The 16,141-nt window shown below is 49.1% G+C and overlaps 6 protein-coding genes across 6 annotated transcripts; 4 read left to right on the top strand and 2 right to left on the bottom strand.

Moving 5' to 3' along the window:
• Window positions 1-332: 332 nt before the first annotated feature.
• On the top strand, window positions 333-4,039 carry EURHEDRAFT_448661 (putative cellular morphogenesis protein (Rax2); the record flags this gene model as incomplete). Its single annotated transcript, XM_040783755.1, has 2 exons — window positions 333-3,750; window positions 3,807-4,039. 2 exons carry the CDS (start codon window positions 333-335, stop codon window positions 4,037-4,039), a joined length of 3,651 nt encoding a protein of 1,216 aa, XP_040642331.1.
• Window positions 4,040-6,478: 2,439 nt separating this feature from the next.
• On the top strand, window positions 6,479-9,534 carry EURHEDRAFT_528519 (uncharacterized protein). The gene is made up of 5 exons (XM_040787066.1): window positions 6,479-6,641; window positions 6,691-6,719; window positions 6,766-7,528; window positions 7,585-8,225; window positions 8,270-9,534. The coding sequence occupies exons 1-5, from the start codon at window positions 6,622-6,624 to the stop codon at window positions 9,106-9,108; spliced, it is 2,292 nt and encodes a 763-aa protein (XP_040642330.1). The 5' UTR covers window positions 6,479-6,621; the 3' UTR covers window positions 9,109-9,534.
• A 1,092-nt stretch (window positions 9,535-10,626) lies between these two features.
• EURHEDRAFT_408980 (uncharacterized protein) lies at window positions 10,627-11,083 on the bottom strand. The gene has a single exon (XM_040780965.1). It carries the CDS (start codon window positions 10,885-10,887, stop codon window positions 10,678-10,680), a length of 210 nt encoding a protein of 69 aa, XP_040642329.1. The 5' UTR covers window positions 10,888-11,083; the 3' UTR covers window positions 10,627-10,677.
• Window positions 11,084-11,435: 352 nt separating this feature from the next.
• On the top strand, window positions 11,436-11,940 carry EURHEDRAFT_408979 (uncharacterized protein). The gene has a single exon (XM_040780964.1). The coding sequence runs from the start codon at window positions 11,555-11,557 to the stop codon at window positions 11,744-11,746; it is 192 nt and encodes a 63-aa protein (XP_040642328.1). The 5' UTR covers window positions 11,436-11,554; the 3' UTR covers window positions 11,747-11,940.
• EURHEDRAFT_408978 (8-oxoguanine glycosylase OGG1) lies at window positions 11,940-13,484 on the bottom strand. The gene is made up of 3 exons (XM_040780963.1): window positions 13,373-13,484; window positions 12,575-13,314; window positions 11,940-12,519 (listed from the first exon to the last, which is right to left on the bottom strand). Exons 1-3 carry the CDS (start codon window positions 13,465-13,467, stop codon window positions 12,104-12,106), a joined length of 1,251 nt encoding a protein of 416 aa, XP_040642327.1. The 5' UTR covers window positions 13,468-13,484; the 3' UTR covers window positions 11,940-12,103.
• A 322-nt stretch (window positions 13,485-13,806) lies between these two features.
• Window positions 13,807-15,838, top strand: EURHEDRAFT_374702 (splicing factor u2af large subunit; the record flags this gene model as incomplete). The annotated part of the gene is made up of 7 exons (XM_040778670.1): window positions 13,807-13,834; window positions 13,893-13,918; window positions 13,974-14,520; window positions 14,575-15,185; window positions 15,236-15,497; window positions 15,547-15,758; window positions 15,812-15,838. 7 exons carry the CDS (start codon window positions 13,807-13,809, stop codon window positions 15,836-15,838), a joined length of 1,713 nt encoding a protein of 570 aa, XP_040642326.1.
• Window positions 15,839-16,141: the final 303 nt, after the last annotated feature.

Here is a 16,141-nt window from a genome sequence, read left to right as displayed (position 1 = left end):
TGCGATTTGATGTTGTGTTTTTGCTTTCCTCATGCATTATTTCTGATTACTATACGTTTCTAAACTCCCGCCTGGGAACGTGGAGTTGTCCGTTCATTCACTCGTTTTATTCCATCATTCCGTTCTTTTCATTTTTTAACCTCCCTCTTTTGAAGGCCACTCCTTTTTTTCTTGCGTTATCGTGTTGGGTCGCCACCACCTGAGCCCTACAGTTTCTCTCGTTTTTCTCTTTGATCCTTCTCAAACTTATTTCTAAGCTCTCTTTTTCATACCCTTTAACACTTTTTTTTTTCTTGTCTTGAAGCCCGCGCCGTTCTCCCCGCCCCTGAGCCATGAGGGCTCCCTCAGTCTTAGGGCCTGTAACGGCGGGCTTATCGACCGTTCTCCCATTACTGTCGACTGTTAAACCCGCAGTCGCTGATGGGTTATCATTCCATTCCGTCTCATATCCCAAACTAGATCTCTCACCATTAGGACGAGTCGCGCTCTCCGGAGATTTCGATGCCGTGTCGCTGTATGCCTATACCGAACAGTCGAACTCGACTTCTTCCAACAATGGATCGCAATCGATTTCCACATCGCTTCCGAATGGGGTCCTTACGACGCTCGCCGATTCCGACGGTTATATTCTCGAAATGTGTCCGTTAACCCAGAAGGATGGAACGTCCGATATTTTCGTTGCCGGTAACTTTACGAGCCTGGGTGGGATTAAGGCACAGGGTATCGCGAAGTTTGACCCCAACACGACGAAGGTTACTGCCATGCCGGGTCTGTCGGGTTCGATATCTGCTATGCTGTGCGACCAGGACTCCAACAGTGTATATGTCGGTGGAGATTTTCGGTTCCAAAACTCCTCGAATGCGGCCGCCTATGTTAATGGTGAAGGGTGGAAGTCTTTGGCGTTTGGTGGATTCAATGGACCGGTTACTGCGATTATTCGGGGCGATGACGGCAACATCATTTTTGGTGGTGACTTTGACGGCATCGGCAATTCCACCAACTCTAAGAAGAACCAGCAGGTCATCAACCTCCAGGATGCGAAAATCACATCCGACGCGGTCTCTCAGCAAAGCGGCTTCAGCGACCCCAAGAACATTATCTGCCAAACCAGCGGCGACGATGCTTCCGGCAAGACGTGGTTGTTGTACGATAACTCTCCGGGATACTGGCGCGCAGAGATGGGCTATGGTTTCAAGCCAAACAAGATCCGTCTGTACAACACCCATTACGACGGCCGTGGAACGAAGGACTTCTTGCTTCGCGCGCTCCCTGACAATGGCATCATGAACCTCACCTATACCGACGACAACGGCGATGATGCTTATTGCGACTCTTCGTGCCCCCTAACCAGCAGCACCGACGACAAGTACCGTGAATTCCGTTTCGTGAACAATGTTGGCATGTCTGGTTTCCAAATCGAAGTTCTTGACTGGTATGGAGATGGTGCCGGTCTCAATGGCATCGAAGTCTTCCAGGAAAACATCATGGCGTACGCTGTCAATGACTTCAACGAACCATCGTGCGGAGGTATTGAATATCCCTCCAAGGCTACTACGACAGGCTCTTGGACCGCTAAGCCTTCTGGCGAGAGTCAGTCCGGCTATTTGAGCACCCAGGTCTCCGACTCCACCTCTTCTGATGCCTCTGTTGTTTTCGAACCTGATGTGAAGCAGTCGGGAAACTACAGTATCCTGCTGTACACACCTGGTTGCAAACAGGATGATGACTGTGACGCACGTGGTATTGTTAATATCACGGCCAAAGTGTCGTCGAGTTCCGATGAGGATGAACCTAGCCCGACCACTCTTTACCAGACTAACTACTACGAGAAGTATGACAATATCTTCACCGGCCACGTTGATGCCAGTAGCAGCTCGTTCCGTCCTAGCGTCACCCTGACCCCAGCCGATGGTCAGAGCGATATCACTGTGGTGGCATCTCGTGTCAGGTTTGTCCTCAAGGACGCTTCGAGCGGGTTAAGTGGGGAATTGAACGGCTTGTACGAGTACGACCCATCCACAAACACCACAGAAACCGACTTTTCGAAATCTGGCTTCAACAAAGCGGGACTGGACTTTGATGATGAGGTTACCATCCGGGCCCTTATCAAGCAGGGTGACACCATCTACGCAGGAGGCAACTTTTCCGACTCGGACATTAGCAACATCATGTACTTCGACGATGGCAATGCCACTGCTCTGGCTCAGGGTGGTTTGAATTCCGAGGTGAGATCGATTGCGGCGTTGGAAAACTCGCTCTACGTTGGTGGAAACTTTACTGGCACCGCCAAGGGCAGCAAGAACCTGAAGCATATCGCTTCTTACTCTCTTGACTCCGATTCTTGGTCCGCTCTGGGAGGTGGTGTTAACGGACCTGTCTACTCGGTCCTTGCTGCACCATTGAACGTTTCCACTGAGATCAATGAGACCACTATTGCCATCAGTGGTGAATTCGATAAATTGTTGGCTTTCGATGACAACAAGGAAATTTCCGTGGCAGGATTCGGTATCTGGATCCCGTCCCGCCAGAACTGGCTGCAGAACCTCAATGTCAGCCAGATCGAGCTTGGCGGTCAATTGTCATCGTTTACCAAGGTCGACAACGCCACTTTGTATGCTGGTAGTCTCGCCTCGGGCGGTATTGCCGCTGTCGATGCTGTCAACCTCAGGTATCAGGAAGGATTGCACTTGGATCCACTGTTGTCCGCGAAGCAGATTGTCAACTCGACCGGTGGAACTTACATTGGTGCCTACGATACGAGCTCCAACCGCAACCTCACCATTCTCGGAGGCCAGTTCAGCGTTCACTCCACTGACGGGTCGACCATCAATAACCTTATTCTGCTTGATGGCTCCAAGGAAACAATCACCACCATTGATGAGGGAGTTGACAGCAATTCGACGTTCTTGTCTTTGGCCGTTACTGATGACACGCTTTATGCTGGTGGCAACGTCACTGGCTCTGTGGGTAAGGCTAATGTTGAGTTGAATGGTATTCTCGCTTGGGACCTATCGAAGGACGAGTGGGCCAACATGCAACCTCCTGCATTGAGTGGTGAGAATGTGGTCGTTAACGCTATTGCGCCCCGCCCCAACTCCGACAGTGTGTACTTCGGAGGCAACTTTGAGGGTGGTGGTGGATACCCTTGCCCTAGCGTTTGTGTTTTTGACCCGTCGTTGGGACGGTACAACCGCCCTGGATCTGACCTGTCTGGAACCATCTTAGAACTCCAGTGGGCTACTGAGAACAAGCTGATCGCCGCTGGTAACCTCCAGGTTGATGGTAACAACACAAACATTGCAACCTACAACTTCAAGAAGAACGAGTGGACTGCACTTGACGGTGCATCGTCGCCTGCTATCCCTGGCGACATCACCGCTTTTACGCCAGCCAGCCAGGACATTTCTATTTTCTGGGTTGCCGGAAAAGCTAGCAACGGCTCGTCTTTCATCACTCGGTACGATGGCTCGAGCTTCCAGACCAAGGAAGATCTCTTCGGAGATGGAACTACCATCCGCGGGTTGGAAGTTTTGCCTCTCGCTACGGACCACGATGAAGTCGATATTCTCAACAAAGATCAGGTCCTTTTGGTCACTGGTCAACTGGTTGTGCCTGACTTTGGCAACGTCTCTGCTGTGCTGTACAACGGTACAGACATTACACCTTTTATCCTTACTTCCTCAGCCGATGGCCAGCCGGGCAGTATGTCGCGGGTGTTCTACGAGAACAAGAACCCGTACGCTAGAGAGGGTGCGTTTCCCTTCTTTTATATTGGAAAAATAAACTTTTGCTAACCCTTTATGCAGAGAAGCGCCACACCAACGGAATCGTCGTCCTAGTCTCCTTCTGCTGCGCCCTTGGCTGCGTCTTCCTAATTGTCATCGCCGGTATCATCCTCAACAAGATCCAACGCCGTCGCCAGGGCTACATGCGTGCTCCTCAGGCCGTTGGCACAGACCGGCAACCCAACATGCAGCGTTTGCCTCCGGAGTACTTGTTTAACACCTTGGGCCAACGAAGCCCTGCGCCGGCGATATAGCTTCGACCAGGAATATCTTCGTTACTCATATAAAAAAGAAAGAAAAAGAAAAAGAACATAGCCGACGCTCTTGTTACATACTGACCTGACCATGGCGTTCCTGGGAGCCGCTGTTGTTGTTTATACCCTTATTTAGTGTTTATTACCTTGCGTTACCTTGCCTTGTCATTTTCGCCATTTTTCGTCATCTGTTATTATCTTTTATTATTCCATTCTCCCGGTCTATTTTTCTCAGACCCCCTTTACTCGGTTTTATTTGCCTTTTTGGATGTTGTTTATGTGCATGTTCTTGCGCATCGACTCGTCTGTCTCGTCGTTGTGAATATGCTGCCGTGGATGTATGTGCTGTACTAAGTGAACCACGGGAAGAGAGAACATTTGTGTACATAGCCTGCGCAAGTCGCGGTAATGACAATATAATGGTATGTTGTTGATGGATATGGATTCTTTATTTTTGTTCTGGTTCTTTAAAGGAGTCGTATAGGATACTAAGAATGGAACATAACTTGTGTTAGGGTTCTATTCTACTAAAATGTACAAACCTGTTGGTCTTCTCTAGTTGCTAATGCTACATGCTATAACCTATGCCATATGCTATATCGATGCTTTAGAATGAAGCTTTGGCATCTACCTGAGACACCGAGAACAGTCAATGCCTTGGCCGTCTCTTAGTTTTTTGTTCACGCCTTACCCCCTTGTTCAATCTCGGTAAATTTTATGTGATCCACAGCAAGTTAAACATCTCACACTACCTCCTGTTTCCTTTGTAATTTATTTCGCCTTTTTGTCTCTTTATCGGCAATGAACTTGTATTGTCTGCAGTGTTATTGTTATTTTAAGCTCTCATCATTCTCAGGCAATTCAGATAAGGTAATTTTCACCAATGAGATCGAGCTTTCTCGGATCATGTCATTACAGTTGGGCTGGGTTGATTCTCTTTTCTAACCCGGCAAGACCGCAAGGCTGAACCTTGGGCACAAGGTCTGAAGACGTTAGGTTAAAGTAAACGTGTGATGAAGAGGTGGACGATGACCAGATGTACCTCTCTGTCCTATCTTTGCCTTTTCTTATGGGCTCCATAAGTATGGGCTTTGCAAAACGTTATTCCTTTGTGAAAATATAAGAGAGGCTAAAGGGTGTCGTGTCATGTTTCCTCGTGTTGTTATCCTGGTGCAACATGATTCTGTGGCGTCGAGTCTCCCTACGACGCACATGTCCTCTGGAATGTAACCCCTTTTCCCTATGAGAAAATATTCCAAGGAAGTAAATATTAAGAGGTAGATGGAGGAGGTCATCTGATATTAGTAGGGACCACCCCAACTTCTTCGCTATACTCCCTAAGCTGCTTGGTAATGGTAAGGTATTTCGGTTCAACAGGGTACCATCTGACCTGACCTGGCCGTCCGTGTGCTTTTGCGTGGAGTTCCAATGTACAGCACCTTGAGTTCAAGCAGTGCCTGGCTGCATTTTTCATAGATCCATCTGTGGTCTGTCCGCTCCATTCCAACTTTTTCTGACATGAAAAACAAATAGCCGCCTCACGGTAAGAGCCTCTAGGTAGCTAAATTCACTGCATTGAGCAGGTAGAGATCAGAAGCCGTCTAATACCCGCTTCTATCCCTAAACAAAAAAGTTCTCATTGCGAATCACGCTTGACACTAGAAGGCGAAAACTGGTGGGCTTTGTTATCGATTGTCTGGGATGTCTAAAGGAGATGGGCTTGTTGCCGTGGGACTACGGTAGAGCAGACTTCATCAGCCTTTCAGTAAAGTTCGTGTGTAGTTCCGCGCCAAAAAGAGATGATATCTTCATTCTTCTCGGTATAGCCAACGTCCACGGTAGAGTGAGCCAAACCCCGTCTCCGGACATGGCCTTTCTCGGGGAATGGTTTTTGCTGCCTTGATAGTTAGGTCACATCATGGCAATATCGTTTTTTGCTAGGTACTTAAGCTCACTGTGACTAAATATCTGTTGAAATTCCCACGTTCTTATCAACCATCGTGTTCCATCATTATGTTGACTCGAGAGAACAGACCACCCATTTTTGATGGATGAAAGTGGACATTATTAGTTATACGACTTGCCGCAAGGTTCGTAGGTATTCCTATCATGGATTCAACTAGTTGACAATCTCAGATACAGCAGAAAAGCTTCGAGAATATGTTTTGAGGAGGATATACAAGTTACGGTTTGTAGGGAGTAGTAGATGTTTGTTGGTTCCCTGCATGAAGGCATTCACCGAGGAAAGAAAGAGACCCCGATGGTTGTCATTTCTCCTGTGATTCGGAAGAGACTACAGGAAAACTCTCGCATAATCCAATATAGCCATCAATATCGTATATGGGGTTATGTACTCCGTATCCCCGCATAGCGGCTCACCGGGGAAGGAAAGAATCCCCCGCTTTTTTAACCGGAACCTCGTGGTCCTCGTATTTTACACCCGTCACCGTTTATCCCCAGAGCATCGTGAGTTACTACACTTATCATTCAGCTCATACCTGCCAGGCCCGCTGATCGTCGCATCGCATTCTTCCCCTGCCTCGGATGCCGCTGCTCAACCGTTGTCGGTTTTACCCGGTACTATGCGATCGCGCACAGGCTGGTGAGTTTCTTTGGGACCAGCATAGAAGAGGCGAAGCTAATCGTACCAGCTTGACCTGTCGGGCTAGGAAACTAAAGTGTACGTCTACTGTCAGTCTACGATCCATACACCGCTAATAGTGCAGGCGATGAACAAAAACCGCAGTGTTCGCAATGTCGCAAAGGAAGCCGGGAGTGTCGACCGAGCGAAGGCGTTATCTTCCGACATCAGCAAAATGCATCGATGAATAAGGATGCCGAGGAGGCTTCGTCGAGTGGTCGCGGGAATCTGAAGGGGTTTTATTCGTATAAGAATACATTTGACAAGGATAGCGTTTGGCTGGATATCCCGAAGCAGGTGGTGTTTGTCGACAACTCCGATCCGTATAACGACGACCTCGAAGCGACGCTGCACGAGTCCGAAGCCGCGATACTGGCTGCGAATGCGCAGAGTCAGAATTGGAATGGGAATAGGGATATCCGTGATGGAGAGGTACAAGGGTTGGAGGCTTTGTCAACGGCAGCCGCTCACGATCGGTTTTCGTTCCCTTTGAGTGATCAGACTCACCTGTCCATGTCGGACAGTTCTCCATTCAATCCCATATCACCACCTACCTCTTCTGGACCTTCTCCTGGCCGAACGCGCTCGATCCCGCCGCATGCCTCACCTCCAGTCTCGATTTCGTCGAACCCAACCTCTAACAACAATATCAACTTCCTCCTCAACCCATCTCACTCGTTATCTCCACCAGTTGACCCGAGTATCCAACAACCAGCCAGAAGCTCCTCAATATCTGCAAGATCAGATGCGTCGCGACCGCCCGCAGAATCGATAACCAGTGTACATGCCGAATCCAACCACGAAGTCGCCTTCCTCTTAAGACACTATGCAGAAGCGCCGGGCCTGTGGTAAGTCTCGTCTCCGGGGATAGCCATAATGGATGGTTACAAACAAACGTTTGCAGGATGGACCTTTTCGACCTGGGGACATACTTCGCGTCATATGTCCCTATCAGAGCCCTCACTAATCCTCTCCTGAAGTACGCCGCGTGCGCATTCTCCGCGAAACAACTAGGTCGGGTTAAAGGCGCAAAGGCACCTGTAGGCGGTGTCACTTCGAAACAATCAGCCATGGAGAGCTGGCCGGACATGCAAAAAGTAGACTGGTATTGGTATGGTGCAAAGTATTATGACAAGGCCATCCAACTTTTGATGAAGGAGTTGCAGCCTGATAAGGGGCCTCCACCGTTAAGTACTCCAGAGGCGTTTGGGCAGTGGCAGGCTGCTGAGATATGTGAGGATAATGACGAGAATCCACGCAAGCGTAGACGACGGCACACGAGTAGCCGTCTTTCGAACGGGGTTCATTCGGACGAGGTGTTGACTGCCACGGCGATTTTGTCGGTTTATGAGTTTCTCGATGCTACTCCGGCGTGGAATAGGCATTTGAGTGGGGTTAAGTCGCTGCTTGATGTTGCTGAGGTTGGCGTGTTGCCATTGGAACAGCATCCTCTCGATCCATTTCAGGCACCGAAGAAATCGGGGTTGTCGAAGGCAAGGAAAGCGATATTCTGGAACTTTGCACGACAGGATTATCTTGCAGCTTGTAAGTTGCCATTCAAGAAACCTTGTACGAAGCTAACAAGTCAGTCATCAATGAGGGCCACACTAGGTTAAACACCGAAGATCTCGTACTCTGGACAGAGGCCGGTCTCCAACTCGATAACATGGGCTTCGTACGTCCCACCAACACAAGCGCCGCCGGCTACCCCGAAGGCAACGATGTAATGAAAGAAGATCTAATCTCCAACGCGCTCATCTGGATCCTCTCCAAAATCGTCAACTTCATCAGCGCCGGCGACAACGTACACCTCGACCAAAACGCAATCGACACCGGCCCCCTCGGCATCTCCCAACAAGCCCTCCTCGAACGCTGGTACCGTCTTGAAGCCGAGCTCGACGCTTGGCACAATGGCCTCCCGGATACCTTCCGCCCTTGCGCGCGGATCACCCCGTCCACGCTCTTGCACTACCGACCCGTTGACGACGCAGACACAGACGCAGCTCCGCTCCCGGAAGTTTGGCACTGCATGCCCATGTGCTCCGCGACAATGCAGCACTACCACATGGCGCGCATCCTCCTCCTAATCAACAAACCGCACGACTCCACCAGCCGGCGCAGCACAATCGCCAACCGTCTAAACTCCTACCGCTCCATCGAGAGCGAGATAAGATTCCACAGCCGCGAGATACTGGGCATATCGCTGGCGAGACCGGATAGTTCAGTTAGGATCCACTCCCTGCAGCCCCTGTTTGTTAGTGGGCAGTGTTTGACGGAGGCGAGGGAGAGAAGGTTGATTGTTAGGTTGTTGAGGGATGTTGAAAGGGATCTTGGGTGGGCGACGGGGTATCGGGTTAAGCAGTTGTTGAAAGAATGGGGGTGGAGTGAGGAGGGTGGGAGTGAAGTGATTGAGGGGGGTGTATTGTGAAGCGTCTTGCTTTTCTCTTCTGTCTCTCTTATTTGGATCAAGACGAACCTTATTGACGGATATTGCTGTCAGAGCGATTGACGGACAGCATCAGACCCCGTTGGTCGTAGGTATGCATACCGGCAGCAACCATATGGTGCCAGCTTGAGCACCTACACCACGTCTCCCGCTGAACACCTCTCCCTACATGCTTCAGATTCAATTAATCTGGCGGTAGACTGAGTGGGTACTTGGGTGGTGTCAGTCACTTCACACGGAAGCGTCTGACGAATGATCGTCACTGTGGTTTCTCTTCCCTCTATATATAGCTTGCTCTTCTTCTCTGCTTGAGCGATGCCTGTCATCTATCATGTTATTTGATGAGGGGATATCATGTGCATATTGAATGATTATAATGAATCCGAACAAATGTAAATTGAACTGCAGAAACAGCCCCCATATAAAATCTAACAAATCCCTCATATGAATCCCATTTCAGCAATGATCTTACCATTGGCAGACCTACTCGGCACACCTGCCGGTTCACTGCGCCATTTCTCCTTTCGGGCCATAGCCATGCATATGCCACACATTTCTGCACGTACAGAACATGGATCTCGGCTTTCTCCGAAGGATATGATTGTCATCTAAGGTTACATTTATGCATATCCCCCTCTCCCTGTTGAAAAGACTCCCCACATGCGTATCCTTGTTTGTTTCGTAGGGCTGTGTTACTTGCCTAATTAGTGAAGGGTGTTGGTGCAAGTGGTAGCACCACTGGCCCGGGAGTCAATTGGCTCCTTGGATGGAACATTGGATAGTAGCTGTGGGTTTTTCTGTAACCTAGATGGTAATATCAAGTTAAGCGAGAAGTGTCATACAAATTTATCTGGGCACACGGGAATGGAAGGTTTCCCGATGGAGGCTTGCGAGGTTGGTTCCTAAGGGACGAGGATATAGTGGATTCAAAGAAATGGATAAATCATCACCGGGATATAACCACACTAGGTTCTCGTTGCATGTTTCTGACCTTGGACTCTTCAAGTACAGTAAGACGGGCCCTGGAACCGTAACATAATTACAAAACCATCATTTGTTCAATGTAAGCATTAATACTGCGCTTAGGTCTGGGGTATAACGGTCTGAGGACTGTATTGGTACGGATAAATGATAGAGAGAGATACCTTGCGACTAACCATCTCCTGGTTGCCATTAGGCCGAGTGTATCGCCAGTTCCACATAACCTTCCCGGGGTTGGCGGACTTATTGCCGGAATAAGGCCCAGGAATTCGATATTTACAATGAGGAGAGTGCTGATTCTTTCCCTCAGATTATCAAGGAGAATGTCCGAATCATGCTTGAGCTCTTCCTCCTTACTTTGGTCTGTTTGATGTAAGACATAGACCCCACTGCACACACCAGCAAGCTCTGGGCGCTCTGCCTTCTTCCTTCTTTTCTCATGCTAGAATCTTGTTAGATAGTCTACTAATAAATTCCTATTGCATAGGACTGTTAACTACTATGCTCGGAAGGGTGTCGTAGGCACTATTCAAAACGAATCGAGGAAGAACTCTGATTCTAGATATTTATCTATTGTACGGCCTTTTTATACACAAACTGGCGGCCGTCAATTAAGCGCAAAAGGGAAGGTCGTTGCGAAAGAAGTTCATAGAGATAAAAGGAGCACAAAGCGCATAACGCATGTATGCAGTGGCCATTGTAAAGGATGCTGCCTGCATAGTCCCTGAGAAAGAGACTTGCAGAAATACCAAATGATTCGAGTGAATTGTTCAAAGACATTTTGAGAGATGAAATGATCAGGGGACTACGGCTATGCAACCAGCATTCTTTCAGTACAGCCAATGCATACATGCATTATGCACTTTGTATTCTTTGTCTCTTTGAACTTCTTTTGCAATGGTTTCTTTTCGTAGCTAGATTGATGGCCACCAGATTGTGTATATATAGGCCTTATGATAGATGGTTTTTTTTTTTTTTTTTTTTTTTTTTTTTTTTTTTTCTCTTTTTTTTTCTCCCAATCAGATTGATTGATTCAGGGCAGTTGCTGAATAGTGGAAGAGCTGTCACGGGCTCGGACTAGTAGATACTGACGAAACGCTATTCCTATCTAAACTAGTGTAGCCATCGCTGAGAATATCGAATCTGGAGGGAAAGAAAAAGAGAAGAAAAGAAATCTATCTAGATGAAGAGATTTTATAGGGGTTGTATGATGGTGTTTGTCTCGGAAGCATCGTTTGCGACGTTGATAGTGTGTCAATATTAATATAGATGTGGCATGAGCCGTCACATTAGACACTATTTCAGGAAATTCCCTTGCTTTCTGGTACCCCATTTACCCGCGAAGCAGACAGCGCTTCCGGTAGTGTCAGACCTCATTATATGTCGATTTACGCCACCGTCGAAGACAGCAAGAAACTGCTAATGCAAGACCTAGACACAGCAAGCCATGGCGGCGATTCGACCCCGTACTGTCGGTGTCTGTCTGGGAGAATCTTGCGATTTCTCGGCGATGTCAGACAGCTGGTTCTGGGGAGAGAGTAATATCCAGCAGCTCATGGGAGTGCGTCACAAGTGGGATCCCAAGCAGTATCTTATAGCTGCGCATTATTGGCAAAAGGATGCGAATCTGCATCGGTGATGCCATGTAGCTTGTCCGGGAGGGTGCAGTGTACTACTGCCCAGTATCCCATAGATTTCCGAGCGGCGGTTTGCAGCTATGCATAGTTGGCCAATGGATGAAGATGTAACTACGTAGTATAAATGAATTTAATTTTTATTTCTTATCTATCTCGATAATTGAATAGTCCGCTTTACGGGTTGATTGTTTGGGTGTCTGGTTGATTGAATTCCAGGTAATGTGTGTTGTGGCTCGAGTATATACAGAATAGGAGAAAGCATACTAATCCAAGTGCTTGTTTTTCCAAGATAACAAAGTCCATATCCAAATAGATGAAGGGGTATACTGTGCATTAAATACTATCTAACAAGCATCAGATCAGCAGTTCCGAAGCCGCTTCGACATCCTCCTCGTTGTCGTTTGCGAAGCATTGACAATGCCATTCGGCTCCTCCTTTGTCTTTGTCACATCATCTTCGACCTTGACCTTCTCATCGCCATCCTCGCTAGCAGACCTTTTAACCGCAACGGCAGTCGTAACCTTGGTCTCAACTTTCATATCATCAGTTTTCTCCTCCTTTACCTTGACATCGACCTCCACCTTGGACTTCTTCGATGAGGCAAGTCGATCGGAGAATGTCCTGAGATCAGCCGTGAACAGGACGCTATGTGCCCAACCAGCTTCTTTGCCCCAAATTTTGCGGAAGTGGTTGCCGACGGCGTCGTATGTTGTTTTGTTGAGGGTTTTGTGTGCGCCTTTGCCAAATTTGTAGTCTCGTTGGGCGATTTGCCATACTGTGACGTTCAGATTAGCGGAACACGCAGGCAAGGATAAAGGATGGAAGCCTACCATGTGTGTCCACGGGCACGGATTCTCCCCATCCCAGCCCCATCAGGGAAACACAGTCGGCAACCTTTGGCCCGACGCCTTGCAGCTCAAGTAACTTCTCATGCGCCTCCCGATAACCATCTCTTCCTTCTGGTTTCATCTCACCCCCGAATCCAGGCTTAACCCCAAAGGCTGGCGACTCCGGGTTACATAGTCCATTCAACCAGCCCTTCTCCCGCTCTTTCGCGACAATAAGCGCCGTCTGGTAAATATACTTGGCACGGTACCCGAATCCTAGCCCGCGCAAGCGACCTTCAACCTCTGTACCAGTCAATGCGTCGGGAGTTGGGAAGTCATGATATGCGCGATCATCGATCGTCCCGATGAATGGTCCATAATGTAAGCAAAGCTTCTCAACCATTTGCGAAATGCGCGATATGTTATTATTGCTGCTGCAGATGAAGGAGATGAGCGCTTCCCACGCGTCTTGGCGGAGGATACGGATCCCGGTGAACTGGGGAGCTTTCTTTTTGAAATTCGGGTCTTGTGAGGACCACTGCGCGTAGAAGTCTGTTAGGTTCGCGGTGAGATTGAAGTAGTGTTTGATTAGGTTGAGGGTGGTTGTGTCGTCGTTGTCGGTACTGTCTGACTTTGAAGGGCGGTAGGTTCTGTAATAGAGACAGGTAGAGTCTTGTTTCAAGGAGAGGAGTTTCCCGTGGAGCACGCATCGCCATTCGTCGCTATCGGGGACATTATGCCATCTAGCCAGATGCAAGTTAGAATGCACTGCGCTGCAACTTGGGGCGTGAAGGGACATACCGGAACGATTGACCACACCGAAGAGTCGTGTTGATGCATAGCTCACTCAGGCTCACTGGAAGCTTGCGCCATTCCGAAAAAGCACCAACAGTCATGCTGGTTGGTGTAGCAGTTAAGGATTAGCAGTCCAGATAACCTTGATAGGACGTGATTCTGCCAACTTTTCCCAGGCGGTGAGGCCTCCACTGACAGACGCGCGCTAACCGCTTCGATCTAGACGCCGGCCGATCGTCGAGACCTGCAAGTTTTCGTCCAGCCGCCCTGCAACTGTCGCTGTCCTCTTCGCCCAGACTCCGTTCAATTATTCTTGCCATCGCTTGGTTTGGCTTCAACGTTGCTCGGGCGCTGCTACTCTAATTTAAGCTTAATTTTCTTTTTGCATCCGCCTTTGTTACCCCTAGGAGGAACGCGAGGAAGCTTGCTTGGAGCTCAAAATGAACGGCGACGCCTATTCGTCTAGAGGTTAGTATCATTCCTTGTCGCTGTTCTATGGTACATATTTAACCGGTTATCATCGCAGACTCCGGTCGCCCTAGAGATTACTACGTGAGTTTAGTCCCTTCAACTATGTTAACCATTCAAATCAACTAACAAGCTTTAGCGCGACGAGCGTCGCGAACGCGGCGGAGATAGAGGCGAACGCCGACGATCGAGATCTCCTCACCACAGCTCAAGAGGATCCAGACGCGATTACGAGACCGATACATACTCGTCAAGCCGCGATTACCGCGCCAGAGAAAGGGAGGACCGCTACTCCAGCCGCAGAGATGACCGTGAATGGGACCGAGACCGCGGCGAGCGCAGACGCAGAGATTACGATGACAGACCCTCCCGACGCGAAAGAGACCGAGACTTGTTTGACGGTGGTAGGTCCCGACGAGGAGATCGGACAGATCGGGGAGACCGGGGAGACCGGGGAGACCGGGGAGGCCGCGACCGCGAACGTGACCATGACCGTGAGTTCGAACGTGAGCGTGGAGATCGGAGAGATCGGAGGAGGACTGCGTCGCCTCCGCCGAGAAAGAGGGAGGCTACACCTGACTTGACGGATGTTGCTTCGGTATTGACTCGGAAGCGCCGTCTGACACAATGGGATATCAAGCCTCCTGGCTATGAGAATGTTACTGCGGAGCAGGCGAAGATTTCAGGTAGATTTTTCTTTCCAGTGGTAGTATATTGTCCAAACTAACTGACAAACACAGGAATGTTCCCTCTTCCTGGAGCACCTCGACAGCAGCCGATGGACCCCAGTCGTCTCCAGGCTTTCATGAACCAACAACCTGGCGGTGAACAGGCGGAAAGCACGACTCTCAAAGCTTCCAACTCTCGCCAGGCCAAACGTTTGTTCACGTACAACTTGCCTCCCAGTGCTACCGGCGAGACTTTGCTCGCGTTCTTTAATGTTCAGCTTAACGGTCTTAATGTCATCCAGAGTGTGGATCCTTGTATCTCCGCCCAAGTGTCTGGGGACCACTCTTTCGCTTTGTTGGAATTCAAGACACCAAACGATGCCACTGTTGCGCTTGCATTCGACGGAATCTTGATGGATGACCATGCATCTGAGGCTGGAGCCAACGGCGCGCCTGCTGGGTTGGAAGTACGGCGGCCCAAGGACTACATTGTCCCTGGTGGTGCAGAGCAGGAATACCAGGAGGGTGTGTTATTGAACGAAGTTCCGGACTCGCCCAACAAGATCTGTGTATCGAACATCCCGCATTACATTCCCGAGGAGCCTGTTACGATGCTGCTCAAGTCTTTTGGCGAGCTGAAGTCGTTTGTGTTGGTCAAGGACGGTTCGACGGAGGAATCTAGGGTGAGTAATGTCAATTGTATTCATGATCATCTCTTGCTAACTGAGCACAGGGCATCGCATTCTGCGAATACGCGGATCCTACGGCAACCAGTATTGCCGTAGAGGGACTTAATGGTATGGAACTTGGTGACAGACATCTCAAGGTTGTGCGGGCTAGTATTGGAATCACGCAGGCCTCTGGTCTGGACATGGGCGTCAACGCGATGTCCATGTTTGCCAAGACTACATCTCAGGACCTTGAGACCAGTCGTGTGCTGCAGTTGTTGAACATGGTGACCCCGGAGGAACTGATGGACAATGATGATTACGAGGGTATGTCTTCCCCACCATCTCACTCTCTAGGATCATATTAATGAAGTAGAAATCTGCGACGACGTGCAGGAGGAGTGCTCGAAATACGGTCAAATCCTTGGCGTGAAGATCCCCCGTCCCTCTGGTGGCAGCAGGCAATCTGCAGGGGTAGGCAAGATCTTCGTCAAGTTCGACACGGTGGAATCTACAACAAATGCGCTGAAGGCACTTGCCGGAAGAAAGTTCTCGGACCGGACAGTTGTGACAACGTACTTTTCCGAGGTAAGCTCCACCCACGCTAGCCAACCTGCGCTTCGTATACTAATGAGCAACAGGAAAACTTCGACGTCGAAGCTTGGTAAAAGTGACCATAATTCATACATGTTATCTGTCTTGTGCTTCTAAATTTCATCTATCTTTATTCCCCTTTGTCTGCTCGCTATTAAGTGCTAGGTCAGAAAACGTTGTCGAGATTTGGTTTATTTTGTTTACTTTATCCGGGGTGAGGTTGGTTGGTGATGTATCATAGCAGATGGTTTTTACGTGAGCAGCTGTCAATCAATCGCTTAATCTGCTGGTATTCTCTGAATGTGTTTTCACGGCGCTAGACAATAATCTTGCCTGCTCTGCTGAAGCAGTAAGTTCCAAATTTTGGTCAGATATTC

The sequence above is a fragment of the Aspergillus ruber genome (genome assembly GCF_000600275.1).
Source record: "Aspergillus ruber CBS 135680 unplaced genomic scaffold scaffold00003, whole genome shotgun sequence".
In the NCBI taxonomy this organism is placed as follows: Eukaryota; Fungi; Ascomycota; class Eurotiomycetes; order Eurotiales; family Aspergillaceae; genus Aspergillus; species Aspergillus ruber.
This window is presented reverse-complemented; position numbering and strand designations above follow the sequence as displayed.